Raw genomic sequence first — 27,819 nt, 5'->3', positions numbered from 1 at the left:
AAAAGGCAAATTTGACTCAGACATGCATGCATTTTAGAAAGCAGCCTGAAACCCTCTCCCGGTTTGCTATCAGGCTGTGGAGGAGAAAACTCAGACAGCAGCAATTGGTCCCAAGGGATGTTCTGAATCTAGCCCTAAGGGGCTAGGAAAGTCTCTCTTGAGGGGAAAAGGCTTAATGAATGGAGAGAGTCTCTTGTTTAATTAGATGAGTGGTCATTTGTGTAACTGAATTAATCTAAGCCATTTTTCTGCTCTTCAGGAACCGCACTGCTTCACATTCAAAGCACCTTCTATGATGCTTATACTTTGAAGTTGTAGAGTAAGAGATGGAAGAACTTCATGAAATAAACCAAATAGTACAAATATGTCCTACTGATCCTTATAAGAATATAAGCTGGAAACACTGCACAGGCCAGAATACAGTTTCAGTCAATCAGTGGACTCACTTTAACACAAACTGTGTTAAAACCCAAGCCTGAAATGGATCCTGTTCAGTGCTTTAAGAAATCCCGTAACCAATGGATATGGACTAAATCTGATCTCTCCAAACCTGCTGTATTCTGCTACAAGGTGGAAAACTGACTGCAATAACTGAGGCTTATGTCATGTTGGAAGTGCAAGTTTGAAGCCCACTCAAAAACAAAACAAAACAAAACAAAAACCTCTTTGCACTTAATATATATATATATATATATATATATAAAATGAAGAAATGTCATTGCGTGGGAATGCCAAAATGACCAAGCTGTAGTGGGGGTAAATAAGTTTTTCCATGGTGATTTCAATTCTCTGAAGGCTTCCTCCCCACTAGTCTTCTAGGCCTGCGAGTGGGTACGAGAAGGAATACGCTATCTGAAATCTGAAACTTGAGAACGAGAGGCTTTTAAAAAAATTAGGACTAGTTAACAAAATAAAGATATGTCTTATTATGAGCGCATGGGAACAGATGATAATTTTTAAAAAAGGCACGCCAAACAGTTCTTCTAGGCAGCCTTTGTATTTATTTATTTTTTTTAACGTTGGAAGACTAACTTACCATATGTGAGCTCCACTGCTTCTGGTCTCCTTTCCAGCATTCTCTCATACTGGAGAGAGAGGTGGCAATGAGCGAGTGCAGCCTGTGCTGCTCCAGAAAGGCAGCACACCTCTGTGTGGCAGGGGTTTACACAGGAACCTTCTGCTCAGGAATAAAGTTTCTTTTTAGAGGTATTCGTTTTTAGAGGTATAATTTTAACATGTTTCTTCTATATCTCTTTTTTTCTTATGTAATGCTTCATTGTGAAGAGAGAACGTTTAGACCAAGAGGATAGGTACATATGTGCTGGGGGGTGGCTGTGGTTGTTTTTGGCAGTGGTCACGGTGGTTAGCACACATTTGGATCAAACTAGCAAAATGCTGAGAGCAACAGATAGGGGCTTTGTGTTTCAGCTGCTCCCAAAGCAATCCTGGACCATAGCAGTCTTGGAAGGGAAGCAGCACTCCTTCCAGCTGCAGAAATGGCAAGCGCTCTGGCTTTTCATGTCGTTCAGTGTTTGTTTTGTTTTTATTTCTATTTTGTTACTTGAGAGACTCTTGGAAACAGCCTGTCTTTGAGCCAGCTGCTGTCCCTAGAGGCTGTTTGAATGCTCTCCCCTAGCCAGCGGAGCAGTGCCCTCTGGTGCACAAGCACAGCAGTGGCCTGGTCCTCAGCTGAACCGAAGGATAAGAATAGAGGGAAAAAAATTCAAAGTTCATCTTGACATTTTACTGCACGCTGCCTCATTCCCATCAACTGTTTGCAACGTGGTACAGTTCTGATGGGAGCGCTGCTTAAGGGGAACTGAAGATCCAGCTGTCTGGACCCAACCCAAAGGATGGATTTTTTTTGTTTCGTCCTTTTGTCATTTCCACAGTTAGCAATGGCAAAAGTTAGCAGGCACAGTCCACCCTTGTCACTATGGGCAATGATCCATACAGGATTAACTTCTAGGTATGGGTGCACTGTTGCCAAGCGGACTCCATATCACTGCTAGATCGCTAATTGTACCCATTAATTACTCAGCAAATTTAAGTAGAGCAACAAAGGCCAACGCACTAAGCAGGAAGTGACTTAGGTGAGCAGGAAGGAGGTCACGTCCTAAAGCTCCTTTGCCATCCCACCTGGACACTGACATCTCCTTACGGACTGCAGGGATGACCTACCTGCTCAGGGGTCAAAGCCACCCTCTCCGCAGCGAGGCACCTACGCCAGCCCAAAGGCACTGAGCTGCATTCAAAGATCAGGTTTGAAATCCCTTCTTTCAGGCAAGAGCTGTAACGCCTGCGAGTTGGACTCCTGTATCTTCCCCTGGTTCTACCAATATTTAATTATTCCACTGCAAAGTGGAAAAGCTCCCAAGGGGAGAATTCAGAGACCTCTCATCCAGATCTCCACAAACCCAGCAGCTGGACATTAAAGGTATGTATGTAAGAGACAAAGATCCAAACCTCCTCAGGACATCAGCAGAGCAAGGGCTGTTCAGGGCACTGAGCTTTGACAAGGAAGGGGGACAGCAGGTTATTGCCGATACACTGCAGAGTCCACAACTGTTCATGAAACTGCGGAGTTCACCAAAACCATGGCAAGGAGGTTCAGACAGTGATGATTCACGTTGCACTCAGTCACATTTTTAGGACTCCGGCTAGTCATGGATTATCAGGGCTTTTAAAAGTTTATTTTTTAATCTTTTTTTTTTTTTTTTTCTTTTTTTCTAGCTGTTGGTGTGTGTTGAGAATGCTTACACCATGAGGAACTACAGACTAGGTGAGCTGGAGGGAGGCGGCCTGAGATAGGAAATTAAATAGCTGCACATTGCTACCACACCAGTAAGCAAGTCTTTTAGCTACATTAAGAGCAACCAAAAAAAAAAAAAAGAGAGACACCAAGGAAATTTATTTACTTTTTATCTATGAACATATGACATATAATTATAGACAGTTTTGATACACAGGAAAACCCTTTTGTCAACCTTTTTTTTTTTTTTTTGCTAAATGAAACAGCACAATAATCTTTACACATTCATATTTTGTTTTTTTCTTTTTTTTTTTTTCCTTTACAATACACAGCTTTCTTGGGTTGAAGCAAACTGCAGGACATATTGAGTACTGGTATATTACAGCTACTTACATCATTTAAGAACAGCAAATGGAGAAAAATAAGTTATTTAAATATTGATTTCATATACAGAAAGTGCAACTTTGTTAGTTGTTACATAACTTGCTTGACAGTTTTGATTCCCCAGAGGGTGTCAATTAAAGATAAAGGTATCTTGGACCAAAAGTATTATTTATTCTAAAAATAATACAGTACAACTGCACAGCTGTGACTTGGTGAATCGACCACTGTTGCTGCTCTTAGAGATGATGACCTGTTTGAGTAACACAACGTTTAATGCTTCTGATCGTGCTCCCAGCTTGCATTTAAAGCCAGGCTCCTCGAAGAGCCCAAGGCCTACCTGGGTAGTAATAGAGGGTTACTGATGGAAGCGCACAGTTACGACGGCATTCTGCAATATTTGGGGCTTGCTGCTTCTATTGTTAAATAGCTATTTGAGTTACAACGGTACAATGGATAGATGCGTAACAGCATTAGCCTGAGCAGAGCAGGTTGGGGTTCCAGCGGCAGGTTTCTTTTGTGCTTCCCAAGAGTCAAAGAGTGAATTTTTGCTTAGAGCACTGAACGGCTGCGAGGAAATGTAAGAGGTGTTATGGCTGTACACTGCCTCACCTGCTTGGGGAACGCCACGGGTCACTGAAACCACAGCAGGGAAGCTCAAACACTGAGAAGCTTAAGGCTTTTTTTAGATTAAAATATAAACTAAAATTATAATTCAAGTAAGACCACAGAGCACAGTCTTAAAAAGGAAAACAAAGCAACTACTAAAACTCACACACCTCAGACTGCTCACTCTAGTCCTGGATGGGTGGGATTTGGTTTCCCTGGGCTATAAAATCATTTAAAAACAAGGAGTTACAAAGAGAGTTTGGCACGCAGGTTTGGCTTATTCCTGTATTTCTTCTGTTATTAAAAGAGTGGAGGTAATTAATATGGGAGGGCTTTATTATGTGAGTTGCCTTCCCTGCAACAAGAAGAAATGTTTCCTTTTTTTATTGCATATAGCCAGCTTGGGCTCTCTCTTGCTCCAAGGAAGCTGCTGTCTAATTTTCCTCAGTTCTGGCCCCTGCCAGTAATCCCAGGAAGTCTCAATACTCTTTTCATCTCCTGCTTACTGATAGTTGCCATGTAAACCTCAGAGAGGAAATGACAAATCATTATTATTAAAAAGTCTTTTCAATTATTATTTTTTTTAAGTTCACCAGCTGTGTGAAACATCTATGCTGTTGTTTCCTGATGCTGCCATATTACAACACAACGATTATACACTGAAGACAACATTACAGCAGAAGATCTGGAGGAGCTCTGTTTGAAACAATTTCAAGTTATACCGGCGAATTAGTTGCCTTCACGTGATGGTGTAATTCCTGATGGGGACAGAATGCAAAGCTGATGATACCAGGAGTCAACAGCTCTAAAGCTAGGAAAGTAAGCCTAACACCTATCAATTCCACCAGGAGACAAATTAATTATCATCTGTAGTAAAATGCATAGTTATCTGACTTAAAATTTGGCCACGTAAGGACCATATATAGCAAGGACTCATGTAGTAAGCACAACCTTTTATTCATCAATCTGAGAGCATTTCCTCAGGAAAAGTGTTATTAGCTCAATATGAGGCCGGGATAACTGAGGCACCAAACAGTGAAGTGACTGGCCTGGTTTTATACAGTAAGCTGATATCAGAACTGATAATGCAAACAGTCACACTTCCTGGCCTGTGCCCAGGTTTCTTCATCTCACTTTGCCTACCAGAGTAAAGCTTGCTCTGTCTTCCGTGGAGCATTTGTGCTATAAGAAAGCTAAAGGATACACCATACATAGACCCCAAAGAAAAAAAAATAGTTATATGCTATTCATGATAATCTGTATTTGGTATATAAATGTGTACCCATATAGAAAAATAAAATCTGTCATTAGCCACATATATGAATGGAACGTTTCACATGGATTTAGGCAGAAAAATATCATTACATCATGAAAAAACGGTTCACCACATATGCCAGAACAATGCTGTCTTCCAGTGAGAGGTAACATTAACACTCAGACATGAAGGATATCGACTGTTTTAAAATCACAGTGTAATTTATAAGACAATATAGGATTTATTTGTCCATGCAATGAAATTACCAGATCTCATTATTTCTATGGGACACAATTTGATTTTTGATGCATTTTATTTCCCACAAGTGATTTTTCATTTGCAGAAACCCACTGTTTGGAATCGATATGGTCAGGATACCAAGTCAAAGCTGCAGCATAATGATTGACAATATAACACAGTACACAGAATATGATTAAAATGAAAAGCAGTTACATATATACAAGGCAGTATATCTTGGAACTGTTTAGTAAGAACAGTAAATGCAGACCGTAGTGAACAAGAAGTTAGCCTCACAACCAAAACCTAGCATAACCCTGCATTTGTAAAAGCATCTCTATAACCCATAAGATGTCATGATGAGGCAATTTATAGAAGCTACTTCAGCTGGATATCACCCTAAATGCAGCTTAAAAGTGACAGGTTGAAAAAAGGCTTGGGAAACACGAATACAGGTAAGTGAACATTAGGTAACTGCTTAACAGCTTGTTTTAAGGCAAATAAAAAGCAGATTGCTAGAAAGCAGTTATAAAAATGACCTCAGTTCTGTACAAATTAAAAGAAGCTTTCTGACTCTCCTTGGGTTAATTGCATTGGAGTGACAGAAATGGACCATACTGTAAACTAATTCCAGTCCATTGACTTTGGCCTAGCTAAAGGCTTTGTGGCATATTGGGACCTATACCAAGCAACAGCAAAAATGACCAGGGAGGAGGGTATGTGATTAGCTCTAGACTGCTAAATAAATGGCATTTGCCAAACAGCTTCTACCGGGGCTTGCACCTTGGTTTGCACAAGGTCTGTAGGATTGACTCCAGGTGTACAGAAGGCCCCCAACCTAAGGAGTTCTACATAGAAATGGGGCCTATTATTAGTATCACTTCCACGAACTTGTGGAAAATATGTAAGGGTCCCTTAATTCTGTGACACTGTCTGATCCCAGGCCAGCCCTATGTACTTTATGAAACAAGAATACTTTACAAGGGAGAGAGGGGGAGGGAAGTACCACATCTATGTTACCTGGTGGTTGCTTCTCTTCTCCTTCAGTTGCCAAAGACAGCAATTGAAACATTTCATACCCTTTGAAGAAGATATCTGCCTGTCCTTTGGAGCCACTTCCTCGATCCCTTTAGCTATGTGAAGTAATTAGGGCAATATCGGTGCAGGAAGGAGCAATGGGTCCTTGACCAGGCAATGCCATGCTAGGGAGCATGTTAAATTGCCTCTGGATCAAGAGGTTTGAAGAGTCTTGCTGCTGCCAGGAGCTTGCTTATGTGCCTTTCCTCTGTGATGCCAGCTTCTTGAAGGTAAGTTTGTGACAGAGAAGGCACTTTGCTCAGTGTGTTGAATCCTGCTTCTGTGAGCGGGCTGGAATACATAGGTAGACCAATGGAAATCAGCCAGTCAGATACAGAAGTGATAAGTCCTGGGGAGACAGGTTTTCGGCAAATTTCAGTGAGCCCTCCACTTGGAATCTGGGCAGAAGAGAAGAAAAAAGAAAAAGCATTAACGTTAAACATACTGCTTGTTTTACTGCAGGTCGTCTTCTGTTCTTCTAAGCTGGTAGAATTCAACAGCAGGTGTTGCAGCTTCTCCCTCTTACGGGATGCATGTTGGTATGAGAGTGGGCTGTGGGCAGAAAGGCTAAGATCACCACGGAGAAGGAGAAACAGCAACAATTTTGGCGATGTAGATGCAGTGGGCAGTATTCAGTTGCTTGGGCAATTGTCACGTACCATTCTGAATTAGTTTGAAATCACTCAAAAATACCCAGCCTTCTTCCCAGGCTGATCCATTCCAGGTTGATCCAAGGGAAAAGAATACCACGTTTGCCTATTACCTCCTCAGACAGACCAAGCTCTTTTATAAAAAGACATGAAGGTTTTTGATTGTTTCCCCCTCCTGCTTTTTCTAAGGAGAGGAGTGCAAAACGGCACACTTTGAGAAAGGAAAAAAGGGTGCAAAACCTTTCAGGTATCAACACTGATATCAAGATATCAATATACACCATCCTTAGTGAGTGACTCTCTGTTACACTTGATAACAGTCTCCTTAAATTTTCCAGGGATTTGGTCAGAATAAAGGGCTGTCTGCCCTCCTTTAACTATTAAATATCCTCCTTTGGGAGAGGGGGAGAGACCTACTGCCCCTGTAGTACCCCTACATATGTCATACTTGCTGGGTGAGCACAGGCAACAGTTTTGTACCAGGACTTGACAGCTTCCTCCCTTTACCAGTAGTCAATCCTTTTTAAAAGGTCTGCTCATAATTAAGAAACTTGGGTTTAAGGAAATACTTACTGCCATGCGATGCTGCTTCCTCAGCTGCTTTACCCGGATCTGGTCCATGTTTGCAGCGACATCCTTTTCAGGCTGGTCCAAGTCTTCCGAGTACCTCTGTACCAAAGCCTCAGGAATGCCACAGCGACCATGCTGAACGTTCCCAGCCAGCCACAAAGGAGAGACAAGTGAAAGAAGCGTGTCAGTACTGATCAATCGACACAAAGAAGTGTGGGATGGGAGCAAGAAGCATTTTTCCTCAAGATTCACAAAAATAATTTTACTTTGCTATAAAGCATGATGGTGGGGAGATGCAAAAATAGCAGTATGTATCTTTACCAGTATCTTTAACAAACAGCAGCATACAGCTTTTTATGAGCTTTAAGGTCAGTTCCAGTCTCACTGAAATCAACAGCAAAAATCCTATCGCTCAACTTGAAGGAGGGTCTCCCCAAAGGGCATGTTGTTAGCATTTCCCAGTGAAACTCGACTCCCATAAGCTACTGAACAGTAACTGGTTTTCACAGTAAGCTTCTCTGGATAATTTTATGAGGTTTGGTTTAATCAGTTAACTGATGTGATCCTTCAGCCCAGCTGTTCCCTGATTCTTTTGGAGGCTGCGTGACAGATGCAGCAAGTCTCCAACAGCAGTGGCAGGGCAAGGTCTGCCAGAGACAGACCAGTAACAGCATAGCACATGTCAAAGAACATTTCTTAAATTCTGATTTACTCTTTCCACATCATCCTAATTTAATTTGTTCTTCATGCGAGGACTTTCCTCAGTTCATGTTTCTTCTATGTTCTGTTTAAAAAAGGATTTCTATACATTTCCTACCAGGACAGCATACTGGTAAACTCACACTTGCATCTCCCCTTGCACTCTGACACTGCGGCTGGACCACCTATGCTGTGCTGGTGCAGAGTTCTCCCTGAGTGCCCCAGCCCACCTCCTCCCAGGCACCACTTAACTGCAGAAGATGTCTGAATCAACCAGCAACCGCTATTTGGAATCGTAATATATCCTAGGCACCAAAAGCTTTGGGCTATTACAAGCTTAGTAACATTCTCCTTCGTGGCATGAGATGTAGCACATGTCAAAATTTGCCTCAGCTTTTGAAAGGGGTCAGATATCTAACATTCCTGCAAGTCAGCTGCTGGCTCAGTTCTGCTTCTGAATGGTGCAGAAGAGGATAGCCCAGAAAAACAAGAAATGCATGAGCCTTATTTACGGACAAAGATACTTCTGGGAGATGGGAAATTACCATGTTCTGTTCTGTTCTTCCTTTTAACACTGCTCATGCATTTTAGCCAATGACTCTTCCAAGAAAACTGAAAGAGCAATCCTCAAGGGACGGACTGGAAGTTAGGACTCCTTCCTTCCCAAAATGATGTCCTCATCACTATGCTATTGATTCAGATTTTCTTGGAAATCTATGTGACTTCCTTCTTCAGCTTCACTTCCCTACAGCAGCAGAGGAGGAGATTTCTGTGCTTGGTGCCACCACAGTACTGGTGGCCCTAAGAGATGAAGACTCAGAATAAGTCTGGTATCTCAGTCCCTCTGCAATACATCTAGATAGTTATTTTAGGAAGAAGGCCCAATATTAAAGACAAGCACAGATGCATAATGTCTAGAGTCTTCATGATTTATGGTTTATCTAGGCCGGTTACTTGCAAAAATGCAACAGATAAGATAAATGAAAGACTAGCCCCTTGGAACATTGATAGAATAAAAAGACTGAAGCAATGTGCTCCACCTACCTTGTCTGAGTATGGTTCTTCAGTAAGATCAATGTCTTCAGACTGCAGCTTGTTTTCTATCACCATTTCCAGATCCATTCCCCTGCTACAAGAGACTTTCCTTGCCGAAGCAGGACCGAGCTTTACCACGTGCTGCTGAACACTAGCAGTCTCTGGGAGCTCTGACAGCCAGGGCGGCAGTGGGCTAGGAGGGGTACTGGGCTCCTGTTCAGAAGATGTCCTATGGGCAGGTACTCCGTGCAAATCAACGGGAGCGGATGGGCTGGACTTTTTCACCGGCAAACACGGTGCTTCTAGACTGGAGTGGTTCCCGCTTGCGGTCACGGGAGGATGATATAATCCGTTCGAAAGGCGTTCTCGGCATTTTTTGGCAGGGACAGGTGGTGGCTGAGAGGGATTTTTTGGTTGCATTCTTGCCTCGTTTGTGCCTTTTTGCTCAGCTTCTAGACCGCCCTTGAGGACTGGAGCATAATCAGCCCGTGCAAGGTCATGAAAGCCCTTACTCTGTATTTCAAGAGGTGTCCTTGTTGCAGGGTGTGTCACCAAGGCAGCCTGAGCTTCACAGTTTTTCAGGGGGAATAGAACAGGCTTTCCACCTGCACTTTCCATTACAGAGCAGTCCAACTCCTTACCTCTTCCCTTCTGAGAACTGGCAGCTCCCTTACCTTGCTTAGGCATCAAGTCACCTACCATAAAACTGCCCCCATGAGGCTGAGGTGTCAGGGCAGATCCAGTTGCCTTTTTTGCTGTATCCAGTGAATCCTGAGGAAAAGAACCTTTCTTGCTAGTGTCCTGTAGGTTGGTATTGGATTCTCCCTGGAGATCGTCCAGGGAGTGAGATCTTGGCCAGGTATCCACACCCTGGGGGCCATCCAGAGTTTCATAGCTCCGGCAGACGGCAACTGGTAAACTCCTACGGTTCTTCTTCAGACCCATAACAGCTGGAGGTTGGACAGAGCTCTTCAGAGCACGATGTGAACAGCTCAACCGGCTTTCTTTTTCCCCTTGCTGGAGAGTTTCTATTGACTTGGTCAGTGGGAGTGTAGGATAATTGGATAGCTGGTTTCTGCTGAAGTCCTTAAAGCTGTGCTCACTTGCTGATTTTGAGGGCAGATGACAGGTCCTTCGAGTTTTACCTAAAATCAAATAAATCACAATCCATTATAAAAAAATACCCTCTGCGTATTAATAGGGGATCACTTCTAATTGACTTTGAAACACAGTAGTTTAGTATTTAACTCTAAAAGCACAGGAACCCAATGCCATTTTAAACATGAATTTCTGAGTTTCAGCTTTGCTAATGAAGAACTGATAATTGCTATCAGGTAAGGAAAATACCTTTAAAATAATTACTGTCCCATCTGCTCCCCTGCTTACAGAGCTTTGAGGTCTAAGTCACTTAAACCTTTTTCAATGAAAATATATCCTGCACTTAGACCTGATATTCTATACCAGTTATATGAACTGGTTTGACCCCATGCAGAAGTAACTCATAAGTTCTGGCACTTTTCTCCACTCTTCTAACTCCTTTAGGATGTTGATAAATATGTTCACCTCCTAATGGAGTTTACTAGATTGCTTTAAAAATGCAGGAATGCTCAATTTTATTTTTTTTTAATTACTACGTATGTCAATAGTGTTATTTCATCTCTAAAGTAAACAGCAAACCATTTTTGATGGTAAATCAGAAAGCAAAAATGTTCCAGGAAGACTGGTGTTGCAACAATCCCTTTGTAAAGTTACTTTTAGGAACAAGGGTTTTATGGAGAATGGTCTTACTCTATGAAATTGAGACTGTTACAAAAGAAATTTTCAAGAGTGACTAATCTTAGTGTTATTCTCATGCCGTATGCTTTATCAGAGTGGAAGGTCTTAGAAATGTGGTGTTTTATTATAACGATTTAAGATGTGAGGACTTGAGCCAATCTGAACCACATGTCCTTTGTAAGCTTTATTTCATATTTTTATGAGATATGCACCAACACTTTAAGACAGCGTAGAAGTCCATCAAATCTGCTTGATAGAAAAATTCTGATCTCATTACTGTATTCATGAGCATGAAATCCAAGGCCATTTCTCCAGCGCTGCATAGATATATGTGTATTTACAAGACTGAAGTAAATTTGTCTCGGAGCAGACAACCTCTCAGAATGAACAACATATCCTGAATAATTATTTTTTTCTGGGTGATAATGCTACTTTTGCCCACCTACAGTAAACTTTCTAAAACAATGACAGATAGCTAAAGCTTGGAACTTCTTTTTCCAATGGAGAAAAGAAAGAAAAAAGCTTTGGCTAAATGTTGACAAAATCCAATAATAATAGGTAATTAATTGCTGTCAATTAAAGGATAATTTAGCTTTAGAGATCTGAGAACTTGTGCTAACTTCATTCAAAATGAATTAATCTAATGCACTTTTAAGCAATAGATGCTTCCTTTCATATAGTTTGCCTTCAAAAGAGAAGCTTAATGTTTTGTTTTTGAATAATATATATTGCTCGCCTTAAATATGAATGCTAACATAAATCTAGTGTGTGTTTTACTTAGGAGTGTCCCATTTCCAAAATTCCTGTTATGCAAAGAAAGCACCTGCTTAACCTACAAGAGAAATTGCTTGCTTTCCCTCTTTTTATGCTCAAGGAATTTAAAATCAAAGTAGTCAGAAAACTAGCAAATATGGCTGAGGGTACCTTTAAAGAGAAATAAGGAGAACATTCCCCCTCAAGGGGGGAAGTTGGCCACGTTTACTCGTATGCCAGCCAGGTTATTCTGTCTAAAACCAACACGTGCCCACAATGGTGAATACAAGCATACAAGAACTCTCTTCTCAGAATGTGTACAGTTCAGCTCCAGCTAAGTAGCACCATTTTCCCAAAAAGCTAATAAAGACACATCACACAAGAACTTGGTTCCTTTCCTACATCCTTGTATTCAGGTAACTTTGAGAAGTAACAGAAAAACTTAACTACCTGCACCTTTTTGTGGAGTGAGACCACTGCCTTCTGAAAATAACTTACAACCACATTAAAAAAGCATGTTTAAGAAACATTACATTCATTTTTTAGTACCCCAGGCACTAATGTCAATATGTAGTGAGCATGGAAAGGAGTGTTCTCTGTTCATTATTCATATTTGCTAGCACATGTCTGACTTAGGCAGCGGTTCACCATATTGTCTAGGGCTTGCTGTCACAGCTCACTTAACACAATCCGTGTACCTTCTTTTCAGCCTGAAATATTCATCAGGGCTTACGCTGGTTTTAGAAAGGCACACTGAGATACCTCAACACCTAAAAGAAAAGTTCTGACAAATGCTACTGCTGTGCGATGTTAGGCTTTTACTGAAGTTATGATGGTATCTAGGAAACATCATTTTGTTTCTTTGGGATATGCCTGTGTAAAGTCCAGTAACGTGGGGATGAGAAAAAGAAGAAGTGGGAAACAGGAAAAGGAAGAAGAAAACAGAAAAAATAAGAGAATAAAAATTCTAGGAAAACAAAAGCAAACTTTAGTTCATTCCAGCCCTGATTCACAAAAAAATACAAATGTGGTGAGAGTAAGGGAAAAAAAAACAAAACATTTTTTTCTGCAAAATAAGTAACTAGATATATAATCTTTAAGGTCTCTGCTTCAAAATTGTTTAAAACAAGCAGTGGGTTCAATGCTTCAATGCTACTGTTTTGTACAAAGGACAAGGATTCAGATTATAATTTCTCTTACATAGATTTGTCATGAGCAATGTAGCAGTATGACCACTGTGATTTCTCCTCTTCTACCTATTCCTTCCCTCCTCCTGACTGAGGGGTATAATTTCAGTATGCTCTTCTGAAATTAAGAAAAGAAGGCCATATTTCCTGAAAGCAGGCTTTTAAATATGTTTTTAAATTGTTTCCAGGAAGCGGGGACCTATATAAACAATGTCTACAAATGTAACATTCCTTCCCCATCTCAAAACAAACAAACAAACAAACAAAAAAACCCCTACAAACCTATACCGGTTAAAGTGTATATTCTTATGACTCCCTGGTAAGCAGACTATTGCCTTTCATAGTGCTGTCAACCACAGCAATCTCTCTGATTTAAATATGTGCAGAAGGACATAAGCATCTGGCTGAAAACTAAGATAACCAAGGTGGTCCTTACACAAAATTAATGGAATGTTTGTATTGTTTTCAGTACAAAAGGTTCAGTTCAAGCTACAAGCATACTTTACCCTTTTGTTCAATGTTATGCTGCAGTGTTTTTTTTATTAGATAAAGCTGTGTCCACCTCTCATGATATAGTTATTACTGTTAGAATACACAGAATGAACTTTTCAATCTTCTGTCATTATCTACCTCAGAAGAAAGAAAATTATCTTTGGGAATATTTCCAGAGGTACCAGAGCTACAGCAATAAATTTTGAGTGTTTCCCTCAATACCTTTTGTGTGTGGAAGATCACGCTCAGGGAATTCAGAACTCAAAACCAGATACAGAATATATTCAATGGCCTGTATAGATCCCAGATTTCTTTCTTTTTTTTTTTTTTTTTTTTCTTTTTTTTAGCATTGCTTTCTGTGGCAGTATTTCTGTGTGCATTTCAAACATCTCAACTGACACAACGAAGATGATGGCACCTGAGACAATCCTTACATCACTGCTTTTTTATGAATACAACTAGTAGAAAACCACCCTACATCAGGCAACATGGCCATCTGTTTTGTTGCTTCCTCTTCTGACTAATTAGTACTGAATGCTTAAGTGCTTTGGGTGCTCAGTTGGCACTACGGAAATTTGGGCTTCAGTTCCTGAACAAATCAGAGAACATCATTATCCCACCTGATACAGTCATGGTTTGTCAGCCTCTTCATCTTTGTGCCTTGCATATGCAATTCCTATTCCTTTCACACCCTATTCCTCCTTAAGAAGGTATGCATCACAACAGGAAAAGCTTCAAAGAAGCCAGGCGTTATCAGAGATACAGAATGACTTATGATGGCTCAGATTAGAAAAGAGATGACTTGAGAAGGAGTATGACAGAGGTCTATACACAGACAATGCTAAGTATGGAGGTTTTAAGGAAGACCATGGATGTGCATAAAAATAAACAGTTTGAGGAAAATGGATGAATGCCAGGAAACTGTACCAAATTCATGGAATTTCAGTACCTTGGGAAGCCTCAAATATGCTTACTCTGTTCTTACATTCTTCTTGTAACTATCTGCTTTTGGCTGCTTCCTGAAGGAACTAGATTTCTGATAAGGTTTCTAAATGTGTCTCAGACAGACAACTGCATGCAAGAAGAACTCAGTAACTGCACTGTTATCAGAAGTTTAAAGGAGAATTCATCTCTCTGTGCCCTGTTTTAAATCAAGGACTAGTCTATATGGACTAATGGTCTGATCTTGTATGGTTGCTTTCTGGTCTTATTTTCTTCCTGTTTATCACTGAATAAGTTGCAAACTTTATAGTCCTTACTCTCTGCAAATTGCATTAAAACCACAATGTTGCTGTAAGTACACCGCAGATACCTATGAGAAATGTAAGTATTTCTGCAGCGGGATCCAGAGAAGAAATACACCCGTATCACTGCCATAATACATGGCAAGCCATTTTTATCCAAACTGCAAGAAGAGCTCTGAAATCTTGAACTGATGCCAAAAGGTGCAATATCGGCCTAAAACAGGGCCCTACTGTGGCCATTAAAACATTATGCAAAACCATTCCCCGGGAAATGTGAAGGCCAGTTTCTTCTCATAATTTCATTTTCCCCTTTATGAAAAGCAGTTTATTATTGCTGATCTGCACATTATGATGTTTATATTAGACAAATGATTATCCTTATTTTAACAGTTGAGCCTCCAATGTATTTTGTAAACAATAAATATGGAAGCCATTACTGTCCGTGAACTTTGCCGAGAAGGTGGAGCACATTTCAGATTAACCAGCCTTAACAAAATCTCTGAATGACTCCCATACTGAACGTTCTTTTCATAATGGTTTTCAAAGCAAGCACTAAATGCATTTGTGAGCAAAAATGATACAGAAATGCAGCAAGCCATAGATGAAAAGCAATATAAAAATCATTAGTGGTATTTCACATTCTGCAAAACTCAGATAAAAATAATAGTTTAAACGTAAAAGTAAGTATCTAAGCAGACAGGCAATAACAATTGCTTTCAAAAGATTTTATTATATTGTTAAAATAAGGAAAATGTACAGGCAGCAATTTAACTTCAGTGCTACAGCTATCATAATGATGGCACTTAGAGATAAAAAGGAAAGAAAATTGTCACATATGCCATATATCTAGCTATGATTACATTCTAGCATGCCTGCTCCATGAGGATTCATGTTCAAGGCGAAAATTCCCTCTGCTTTCAGGAATTTAGTATATTGCCAATTTCGAGCATCCAGCTTCAAAGCAAATTGCAATTTTCTTCAATAAATGGTTATTTCTGAGTGACAGACTGACAGAAAATGGACATACTAAGAGAAAGATCTTTAGCTTGTATTTTAAATGGGAGAAATGGCTACTACAAGGGGCATACAGCATCTCTGTTTATTTTGTTCTTGGATTCCTGTTTATACTGGATGTTAGTGATGAAACCAGGCACTCTGAGGCCAAAACAAGGCTCAAAAGCTTGGACTGATAATGCCAAGCACCAAGTGAAATACAAACCAGTTTAATCCATTTTAATATTTAATCTCTAATGAAATATTTGTGTGTACAAGCTTACATCCCTCAAGTATGTAGTCCTCAGTCAACACAACAATCTGATTTCTTCAGAACATGGAGAATAATCTCGATTAGCATCCATCTCAGTAATTTTTCAGCGCATCACCTTTCACTGATGCGCAAGACAAGGTAGTTGGAACTGAGCATAAGCAGTTCTTGCTTTTGTTTTAGCTTATTTTCTCACAAGCTTTTAAATTAAGTTAACTTGCTAGCCACTTGTTCATACACTAATATCCTAGATCTCTGCACCTGGCCTCTGATCAGATGGGAATGCAACATGCAACCTGAGCAAAATGAAAACAAAAATAACAACAACAAAAAAAAAACAGCCTAAAACACAGTGCATTTTAACTGTTTATCTTATAAACATTTTCTGTGTAAGTTTAACAGCAATTTGCCTAATCCCAGTGTAGTTCAGATGCTTTTCCACTGCCAATGGTCCCTTAGAAAAGTGCTGTCTGAGTGTAAGTAGTGCAAGCCTCATGAGGCATGGCTGCAAGACTATGATAGGGGGTGGACAAGACAAAGTATGGCAGTGAGAGTACCTGTTGCCATATGATTACAAAAAAATAGCAGATGAATTGTGAAATGTGATTTGTTTTCTACCATTGCAAATAAATAAATTAGAAACAGCAGCGATGAAGACCAATGGCCCAAATCAAGAGGGAAAGAGGCAGCCAAAGCAAGGGAGAAAGTCAAGCATGAAGTAGTTCACATAGGCTAGAAGAGGAGCAGAAAAGATACTAAGTTATCTACTGAAAACAGGCTGCAAGGATTTTAAGGCTCGTTGAGGACATTATTACCATTCTCCAGGTTTTCACTGCTTTCGTAGCAGCCTGAATCCCGAGGAGAGCATCCAGTAAGGCCTTGCCCTTCAATGAGAAGTTTCTCCTGAGATCCTGACTGGTCGCTGTTACCTAGAGGAAATGAGAATACAGTGAAAACAGAGACAAACAGAGAATCCAGTAGAACTTATCAACCTTCCATTTCTAACATCATTATTTTCACTGTTTTAACAACTACAACAGGTCCATGTTTAAAAAACAGTGAGCATTAGGAACAGTCATCACAAAGTGATAAACACTGTTGTAAGCATTCATCATGTTTGGCACAGGATTAAGCAACAACATCAGCACAAGTGTCAGGGAGCATTGCTGTAAACAATAAAAGCAGAATGAGCTGTCTGTGTCCTCAGTTGCTTTGGGGACAAGTCCTACAATTTACAACCACCAAAATTTATTTAAAATGATGGTGTCAAAGTTTTTTCTAAGAATTAAAAAAAAATAATACCCAAAACAAAAGCAAAAAGCATTAAGAGAACGAAATAAAGTGTTTGTTTGTTTTTGTTTTTAAAAGAATAAAATCCTAACCCTGACTTATATTCCAGATGGGACCAAAAGGAAGGATCAAGAATGGGTCTGGCAAAGTTAGGCAACGTCTCCTGAGGAAGGGGGAAGTGACAATGGAGAGACTGGTGGTAAAAATTTCCTTCCTTCCTTGATCTGTGCAAACAACCAACGCTCAAGTGTGGTCCAGTTTAGGCTGCATAGACCTGATTCCAGGAACTTACAGCATACAGTTAGAAACCATGTTTTATAAAGAAACTAAATCTGGAGCTGAAGACACAGAAAAGAAACTTCATGATGCAAGGACTCAGTTTATGCTGCATTCCTCCCCACCCCTGCAATACAATGTCAGAAATGGTTCTTCTGATTCCTATTCTCAGCACATGAAAGGTAATTATGGAGTGGAAAGAAGGGCTGCTGCCCCTCCCAGGTTCCAGCTGTCTGGTCCCCATTTCTCTCTGCTCATCATCCTGACTTGGAGCCGGAATTTATACTTTCCAGCCACCACATCAAATAGTTCTTGACCAAAATTGAAGGTCCCTAAAAAGAAAAAGATTCCTTCAGGGAAGTGAACATTCTAAATAGCTCTGCAATTATTAAAGAGAAGTTCATATTAGGTGACATGAAGCTACTCTTATAAGTGAAAAGAATCCAATTCTGCAACTGTAGTTTTATTGGGTGGAGACAAAAGGCAGAGAAACTCTGGATGCCTCTTTGGGAACTGTACAGGAAAGATACATGTCAGTGAAAGCTCAGGCCAAAAAGCACAATCCAAAGATGCTAACCACAAATCTCTTATAATAGAATTAAGCATTTCCCACTTAATAAGCAGCTGTTTAAATTGTTGCTATGACAGTTTTAGCTACACTGTAGGATTTTGCACAGAAGCAGCTGAGAAAGTCCTCCCACAATTCATTCCACCGATTCTCATCTGTGGGATACTAAACTTCTGCCAAAATTTAGGGATGAACGGGAAACTCAGTACATCTTAGGTTGCTTCACGTAAGCACTGAAAGCATCTAAATTCCTGTCTCAAGCAAGACTTGCTTTTCATATAAATGATTCTGCTGTACTGTGACTCTTGGCTACTGCATGGATGGTACAGCCCTGCTTCTTGCTGTGCAGCGACAACCCTGTCCAGTTGGACTGCCAGTGCTTACCCTGCTTGCCCTCATTTGTGTAACCTCGCCTGAGACCATCTGGACAATGGACAGAGTTGCACTGCTGCATATTAGACAGATGGTTCACTGTCTTTCACTCTTTGTACTTGAACAATATATTTTCTCCCTCCTGTGAAAATCACTGTATTGATGTATGCACAATCTGAGGCTACCTGTACAATCCTGTAAGTCCAAGAATCATATGCACATGCAGGTAAAATCAGACAAAGCTTAAATCACATTATCCTTCTCCACAGCCCCCTAGCTTCGATCTTTTTCCTTGATAACCTCAATCTCTTCTCTCTAGTCTAGAAGTGTCTTCTTGACTATTTACTATGCCTCAGCTTCTTATTTTGAGTAGGTCACCTCAGGATTTATTCTCAAATATCAGTATTCTAATGGGTAAATGATGTACGTTTGACATCATTTGAATAGGCTAGGTATGCAGGGCTTATAAAAACAAAGAATTCTGTCAGAACAAATGCAAATCTTAAGTCATTCCTCAAAAATCTACATGCTGCTATATAGAAAGACCCTGGAAATAACTAGACTAGGAAAAAAAAAAAGTCAAAATCCATGAACCAGTTCCCTGCTTTAAGGGGTTCACAAGGTTCTTGGCAGAGCTCTGTTGAAACTGAAAACCTCAAACATCTCACGTACTATCATACTCCTGCAGAAGTTCCACAGCTGTGAGGAGAACAGCTCTGTGCTCAGGATCTCGGATGTTCAGTTCATCTAAATCCTCTTCTTCTAGAAGCTTAAAGGTATCCAGATCTTCGTAACCATTGAACAGAAAAGTGGGCATATGCTCCTGCATAATAAGAGAAAGGAAAGAGCTGTAAGACAACATGTTTATTCAACTTATTTTGGCAATAAAAATACTAGAGGAGATTTTCATAACCAGCAAAAATATCAGTAGCTTAGCAAATGCAAACCACTGTATAACAGCAAAATTATAGGACTACAGCTTGTATAAACATTGCTCAGAGCTCAGGGAGGTAGCTGTGCCAGATAGAATACTGCACATATTTTTTTATTTGGAATGCACTGTATTAAATTGCCTGGGTAGCGTGCTACCCATCTGCATAATATGCCACAGCTCTGTATGAACAGAGTACTGCAAACGATGAACAACAGCCACACCAATTATCTCCAGCTCTCTGAACAGCAATGTGGAAAATAACTTATTTTGTAAAGATAGAGTAACTATTGTTATTTTTTTTATTATACTTTTACTTGCTTTTGATGGGTGTTAGCTGGTAGCAATACCATACAAAGATTTATAATGGCTACAATGCTCTCTGAGCGCATACAACAAAGAAGCCTGCAGCACATCCTCACAGGCAGTTCTGCCTGGCCTTAGCTATTTCCACTTTGCAGCTAAGACCTAATTCTGTTAAGTGGGGTAATGTTGCTTAGGACTATGAATCTGCAGTGCAACTTTCAAAACTGGTAACTCCAAAGGTGTTATCCTTCCCACAAACAAAACCAAAGGGATAACAGAAGAAATGTGGACAGACCTTTAAGTTGATGCGATCCAAGAGATCCTCCACTGACTTGGGCTGTGGAGGTCTGCTTTTCCGGCGTCTCCTGGTGGGCCGCTTTGGCTTCTCTTCCTCTTCGTTTAACACATCCACGTAGATAAATTTGAAAGTGCCAACCTTGTTGTTCAACAGGCCCATCCAAGTGCCCATGGGGGGTTTGCTGATGATATCAATGATGTCGCCTTTCTGCAGACCAAAGCAGCAAGGAAGTCATTTAGGCATGCTTTGTGATGGATATTCAAGCAAACACATCATTTTTCCTTGGTTTTCCATATTCCCAGAATGGACAGAACACAGTACACAGCATGGAAAACACCCTTTAGTTTTCAAAAAGTTAATGAGACCTTTTGCAAAGATTATAGCCCAGTGATGCATTGCTGCTGTTTTGTACAGAGGTCTCCAAGCAGCGCAACTATCCGAAACTGGTGCAAGAAAGAACAGATCAGACTGCTCAGCATATAAGGACACGTTCTCACATCAGATCTTGTAAGGAAAGGAGGCACATGTAGAAAGTAAAACTGTTGGTTTTCCTACCAATTATCTGACCGTAACAGACAAAACAACGCACAAGGTTTTGTATACTTATAGAGATTACCTTTCTTACACCTGCTTTAACAGGAATTAGCTGCCCTTGGAATTTTAAGTAATGAATGCCCTGTACAAAGTCATATAGTTTCGACTGAATACTGCACAAATAAAACACTGATACCCAGAAAAATTAAAAGGGGGTAACAACTCATGGTCAATTAATTCAGTATTAGTTCAAATTAACTTATACATGTATTAACTAAAATGCCTTTAGAGGACATTGCGTGTAGGTGCAACCACATCTCTTCCAAAGATTTTGAAAATTATGCCATGGATGGACTAATTCATTGCAGCAGGTAAAGTAGTTTTCCAATCTTTCAAACAAAATCCTTGCAAAAGAGAAATTAATGTGTGGCTTATTTTTATTTTTCCTAAAAATGCAAGTGTCTTTCCCTTGGATGTGTGGAAATACTAATACTTCCTTGCATTTTCTAACCTTTCAGTATCATTTGAGCAACTCTCAAATGCATCAAAATAAGATAGGTTAAAAGGCTTAAAAAACCCACAAGCAACCTCATTAACAGACCAAGAATTGTACAGTTCTTACGAGGAGCTCTTATGTAAGAGTTTTGCCAAAATACACATTTGACCCCTTAAAAACAAACAGAGCTGGTACCTTGAGCTTCAGAGAGTCTGTGTCATAGGGACTTGGAGTAAAATCAGTGTGAACCCTGGCTCTTCCACAGAAAGGTCCTCTGTAAGGAGGTTCTTCATCATCACCATCTTCCGATTTTACGCTCTCCCTGTTGCTGGTTGAGGAATCCGTTGTGCTCACTGTCTGACCACCTAAGCACATGTACATGACAGACTTAATATCAGTCCACAAAAGAACAAATTATTTGTGAAGGTTAAACCAAAAAAGCAGTCAGAGCTTCCTAGGAAACATTTTTTTTTCCTACAAAATATGTTGTTGGAGTTGGAACTCCTTAAATGCCCTTTCTTACACCAAATTATTCTCCTCGATATTTAACTGAGAAGATGATTAACTAGTGCCTCACCTATGATATGTCACAGGAGTGATATTGTCATCTTTTTGCTAAGCTTTGCCCACAAAAAAACATAGTGATGTGAGGAAATTGAGCTCTGAATCCTATATGACGGGTCCCTCATATTCATGAGTTTGGTTTTATGGTGACACTTTGTGTTGTTATTAAAAAAAAAAATAAATCAGATTATATTCAGAAAACACTTTCATTATTTAAGCACTGAGCTTTTTCTTCAGTGTTTTTGCCCAGTGTGTTCTTGTTTTCTATTGATCAGTAGTTCATAGAATTAAGTTCACCCCATCTGGATCCTGCTTGAACTCTGCTTTGTGCTAGAAACAATCTTAACCAGAGAGGTTTAAAATAATACTCCTCTAGCTTGTTAATGAGAAAACCTCAAGGTCTCTCTGGAGGGGAACCAAAAAAAAAGCCCAGCAGGAGTGCCCAGCAGAAATCTAGTGTGAAGATGTGCTTGTTTGCTACTTGTCCTTGATCTGGAATTGAAAAAGCACTTTCACTGCATTGTTACAGGTGAAGGACTGTGATTCTCACTCCAGTCATTTGCATTATAATAGTAGGACCAGCAGACCCAGCAAGAAAGAAGGATTTCACTTTTTCAGGGCTCTGTATAAACACTGAGCAAAAGAGACAGTCTCTGCACCAAATAGCTTACGGTTCTTTGTAAGCCCTTAGTGACTAACCCTTTTCTACTTTTAACCACTGTTTCTGTTTTGCCTTTCTCTAATTCTGCTTACTGTGGAGATCTCTGCTCCCTGCAGCCACAAAAATGGAGCAACACAATTAGAACAGGACTTACTCATTGAGCTCTGACCACTTAAGGAACTCCTCAGGCTCTCCACTGAGCCACCAGCTTTCAGCTTGGGCTTGTCCAGGGAGTCAGTGTCTGGCGGTGGTGACTGTGGAGAACCTGGCATGACCCCAGGACTGGACTCCTGCAAGGCATTGAACCATTTCAGTTTGGTAAGCGAGCACAGGTATTGACAGGAGCTGCTCACTCATATCTGAGGAGAGAACTTCTTGTATTTTCCTGCTCTTTAGAGACGGGACAGAAACATAACACATTTATCAACTTATTTAGTGATACTCAGCTGTGGCAGACACCCCACTTTATTACGCATGATGGCAAACAGAAGAAATCAATAACTGTCTGAGAAAGCTAGCACTGCAAGTGGAAAGAAACATTACACAAAACTACAAATTCAAGGTTTCCAAAACACACAATATATTTTATCAGCAGTGCTTGCCAAACAGCTAAAGCCAAATCCAGCTTTCTGAATCAGGATTTTGTAAAAAGGTGAATGCAAACAAATCAGATAATTCAAGTCAAAACACAGCAATGTAAATTTTTTTTTCAGTGTATTATTAGTATTTTTGCTTATTTACCTTGAAGGAAAAAAAAGAACTAGAAAATGCAGCCTATACATAATATACATGCATACAACACACATAAACATAAATGCATAAATTAAAAAACAAAAACAAACAAAAACAAACAAACAAAAAAAAACGGTTTTGCTACATATGCAGTAGGTGAGCAATTTCTTTTTTCATTCAGTCAAACATTACAGGAAATCCAAAAAGGTCTTTCCTAAATTGAAATCCTGTCAGCCTCTGTGACGCAAAACTGAAGCAAAGCAGATTACTTGTGGCAGAATGGTTTTGCTTGTTTTCTCTGAATGCAGGCAGAGATACTGGCACATAGTTTGAGTCATGCCAGAAAGATAGAAGGTAAAAATATTCTGAAATGACTGTGCCAAGAAGCTGGAAAAGAAAAGAACTCTAGCTTGCATACGAGAAGAGGGTTTTGAGCTGGTGTGTGGTCATGAAGCTTTTAGATTAAACCTATTATTTGCATGCTGCAGAGTCAGCAGAAAAAAAGTCCTCCCAGCACAAAACTTCAGAGGCCTAGTCAATCTTGCAGAGAGCTAGAGGGCAGAAGTACTGCTAACCCACTGAGTTCTCACTGCATCCCTTCCTTAGGGAGATTTTCCAGCGGGGCACTTTAAGGACAGTAAGACACCAAAGCATCTTATCACTATCAAATCATACTGATAGACCTTGAAATGTTTTAATTATAAACGAAATGTAACCATAACTATGGCACTGCCCCTGGTCACGAACCAGTAGGGCGAGCAGTCCCCCAGGAAAGGATTTCTAATGTTACAGTGCATTGTGTAAGTCTGGTCATGTACCTGCCTGCTGTGCTGTGTCCGTATTTGCACTTTGGGGTTGTTATCTCGAATCTTATTAATTGAAGCTCCTTCTACAAGCAACAGCACTTTGCATTAATGCCAAAAAGCTCTGTCTGGTAGGGCATGACAGCATTTCCGTTTCCATTTCCATTTTTCTATTGCAGCAAGCATCCCCGGCCATCCAGCGACTGGTAAGAGGCCACTTGGGGGCGATATTTGCCAGAGAAAGCTCTGCTTTCCCGGCGGTTTTGTAATCTATTAAATACACATTGCAATAGTTTTAAACAAACGCTGACGAATTTTTGACACACCACCAAAGCAACGAACCCCAAGTATACCAGAAGGGGTATCTATAGAAAAAGCCAGCAATTGTTCCTAGGCCACTAAAATTCAAAGCCTTATTGTACTTCAGGTTTAAGACTGAGTTAGAGAATTCCATAATGAACGAATAAATAGGAAAATGTTCTGTGGGGTGCCCCTCTCTGACTGCATTGTGCATCTGTCTTAATGAGCTGCTACAGAAAGCAAGTTATGATGGAAAACAGATCTGTAATAACAGACAGGCACTGTGTATGTGAAATTATGCTGGGAATTTAAACTAAGGTGTAAACTGCAGACTAAATGTATTACTGTGACCCTGTGTCACAGGCCAGTTCCCTTAATAAATAAGGATGATAGATAAAGAGATGGAAATATAGAGCAAGATGTGCAGTGCCATCAACCACGAGCTTCTGCTGATGAGCTACTTGAATGAAAATCTGGAAATGCATTTTCATGGTTGTGCTTCTGTAAGAAGCCATTTCACAGTGAGGGATTTTATAAGAACATAGGAATAAGCCACAGCACATACTCTTGTTAGAAATTTCTTTACAGATGCCTTGTGATACCTCGAAGCCTGGTAATCAATATTGATTATCGCTTCTATGTTATTAAGCAGAGTCCAATGAGACCTTACATACCTGCTCAGACAGAGAGCTGCTGTATTTTTTAGACATCCTTTTCTTCATGGTTTCCTTTACAGATTTCACCTTTTTGCCCAGAGATATACGGGAGGCAGAGGGCGATTTGATCACTTCTTTATAAACAAAGTCTCCTTCTTTGCCCTGTAAAACAAACCAGGGTTAACACCTATAAAATATAGATCCAATTTCTTCTCCATCCAGCAGTCACTGCAGAGGTAGCCAGTCAGATGCAGGATGGTAGTGTGGTGTTCTGTTTATTGCTTTAAATTCTCTCTTGAGACCTTCTAAAACCACTGCAGCCGTCTGCCATAACTTACTCTTAAGGCCTGACTTGTAACTTTACTGTAGGTACCGTGTGCAGATAGTTCTGGGGTCTGTTGGCACTTCTTTGTCCCTTTGGGTTTCAGGTAAGTATTTGACTTGACAGAGCTTAACTATCTCAGGCTAAGCCCTGCTGATGGGACATACAACAGTCGTGTCTCATGTTGGTCAGTACCACAGTTTTACAGGACTCAAGGTACTTCTGAAATCCTAGCCAAATATCTATATATATACACACAGATACCTGTATTTGGCTACTCAAATTTATGTTCTGTTTTTAGAAAGGCATTCAGCTAACCTCTCGATTACCATCTTTGTGGCTTTACTGTGGATTTTTGTATTAAAAAAAATGCAAACAAAAGCTACTAAATCCATCATCCATGGTGGAAGGTTGCACTTGCACACCTATTCTTAAAACACGGCCATAAGCTGCTGCTGAACTAAATTAGCTGGTCCACATATAGTGGATGACAAAAACCAGCTGCTTTGAATGCATTTAACCTTTTCTAAACTAGCTTTAGATACCTAGCATTTACTTTTGCCACAAGCACACACAACGAATTACCATGGATCAGCTAACATTCTGCAGAACTTGTATGACTCAGCCCTTTTTCAGATATTCCAAGCTGCATGTTAAACACAGTTCTTCATCCTACAGCATTTCAGGAACCACAGCACGGCAGTTCTATTAGAGTTCTACCACCACTGCCATCAGTACAGATGCACCAAAAATCACAACGCAAAAAGGGCCAAAATCTGCTTGGCAGCCATCAGATTGATTACTGACTTTGGTCTCTGACTTGGTTCAATATTCCCCTAGAGGAAAACTTGAGTACACCAAGTAACAGTAAAATAAGTGTATGCTATATTCTACATAAAGGATTTATTCCCCACTCCCCCCAAAATTTATGCATGTTTGCTACTTTACTGATGTTCTGCCAAAAACATTCTCTGATGTTCAACTGATAATTTATTACCGACCACTCTATTTTTTTTCCCTTTACAAGTGATTGCAATGTCTTTGCTAACTTTTGGTCTTTGAGTAGGAAATAAGGACAGCCCTTTGCCTTTTTGGATGTCCTCCCCCTCCCAACTGCATTAAGTTAGTGGACTTAAATGTTTAAAAAACAAAACAAAACAACAACCTTGATCTGCATATGTTAATTAATCTGGCATACTTTACCTGTCCCACCATGCGAGACAGGTGATGTTAGTAGGAAAACCATAGCACCTAGAATTTACTCTCTCCAATATCGAAAACATAATCTGAACAAAACATGTCAGATTAGCTATGTTTAGGGATAATCAGTGTAAGTTTGGAATTTAGCTTTTTTACTGAGTTGAAAACTGATGAATAAAATATCCATCCAGTTTTGACCAATAAAGGGGGAATTTATGATGTTAAAACGACAACAACAACAAAACGTTGCTAACAAAAACAAAAACCAGCTGTTTAAATGCTGACATGTAAAATGTTTCACAATTTAGATTTGTTTTAAGTTAACAGGGAAGTTTTCAGAGCCAAACTTGAAACAGAAAAGAAAAAAAAATATAGACAAAAAGAAAAAATGTTGACAATTTCATTTGATGCGACATTCTGACTCATTTCTGTTCTATTATTTTTAGCCACAGGCTGACCAACAGCAACACTAGGATCAACATGAGTAACATAAAATGGAATTAACTCTCAGGGGAGTTACTTTATTGTATAGAAAAAGTTCTCTTATAGACAAAGGGCTCTGTGTTCAATTGTGCAGCACCCAGAACAGCTGGGTTCTGGTCTACTTCAGAACTTGTAGATAATGCAAAAAGAAAAGAAATAATGCATCTCTTACAAAATGACTTCCACCCAAATAATCTGCCGATTTCCACTAAATGGAGATTTCTAATTATTCCAAAAAGTTTTACCAAGAAAAGATAGTAGTTCTATGTTTTGCCTGGGGTGATGCTCTGAGGAAGTTAGACACAGGAATAGTCCACAGATGTGCCCTCAGATCTGTGCTTTGATCACTTGTTCCTGCCTCTTTACACATATGGTGTATAAATACTTATACACACATGGATATGGGTGGATATGTTATTCTCAAAGCTAAGGAAGTCTGTGGTTAACAAAGATACTTTACTTTCTTGGATCCCCAAACTGCTATTATGGACCTAAATTACACTTCAGTCTATTATAACTCTATTGTGCATTTCATTTTCTGCTATTTCAAGCCTGAGCCTTCTTGTCTTATACTCACCATTTGGTCAGAATTGTTTCCGATATGAAGGGAACGATTTGTCAAGTCAAATCCTCCAAAGCTGCAGGTTCTCTGCAAAAAAAAGGATGGAAACAGTTCTATCACAATGATTAGCTCACTTGAAACACTGTGATTTGAAGAACACCAGTGAAAACACACACGTCTGCAAAAATGGAAACAGACAAACAAACAAAATGATGGGAGATTATAAACCAAGAATGCTGTTAAAAGCAATTTGAGTCATTTGTCTTTTCCAGAGACAACTCCTTGGCCTAAGGTCTGCTGCTGTTGAGTCACCTATTGCCTACTCTTTTTAAAAAGAAAAAAAGACTTTCTGGTCTGAGGAAACTGTTGATCTTATGCATCAAGTTTTCCAGGTTGCTGGCAACTCCACCTCAGCACTCCCATCTGCCTTCATAAATTAGTCCACAGTAGCACTGAAACAGAGAACCACCAATCTTTTAAAGCA

General features: G+C 39.9%; 1 protein-coding gene across 10 annotated transcripts in view; it reads right to left on the bottom strand.

The window, feature by feature from the left end:
* Positions 1–2,905: 2,905 nt before the first annotated feature.
* Positions 2,906–27,819, bottom strand: part of LOC311433415 (SAM and SH3 domain-containing protein 1-like) — a 547,080-nt gene continuing 522,166 nt past the window's right edge. For all 10 annotated transcript variants that reach the window (XM_084512503.1, XM_084512505.1, XM_084512508.1 and 7 more), the window contains 10 exons: positions 27,351–27,422; positions 24,787–24,930; positions 22,432–22,567; positions 21,248–21,417; positions 20,020–20,229; positions 19,160–19,310; positions 16,797–16,910; positions 9,275–10,410; positions 7,535–7,666; positions 2,906–6,709 (listed from right to left, as the gene is read on the bottom strand). In XM_084512503.1, coding sequence (XP_084368629.1) covers positions 6,449–6,709; positions 7,535–7,666; positions 9,275–10,410; positions 16,797–16,910; positions 19,160–19,310; positions 20,020–20,229; positions 21,248–21,417; positions 22,432–22,567; positions 24,787–24,930; positions 27,351–27,422 — 2,526 coding nt within the window. In that variant the 3' untranslated portion in view covers positions 2,906–6,448. The remainder of the gene's footprint in view (positions 6,710–7,534; positions 7,667–9,274; positions 10,411–16,796; positions 16,911–19,159; positions 19,311–20,019; positions 20,230–21,247; positions 21,418–22,431; positions 22,568–24,786; positions 24,931–27,350; positions 27,423–27,819) is intronic.

This window comes from Aythya ferina (assembly GCF_964211825.1).
Source record: "Aythya ferina genome assembly, chromosome: 3".
NCBI lineage: Eukaryota > Metazoa > Chordata > Aves > Anseriformes > Anatidae > Aythya > Aythya ferina.
This window is presented reverse-complemented; position numbering and strand designations above follow the sequence as displayed.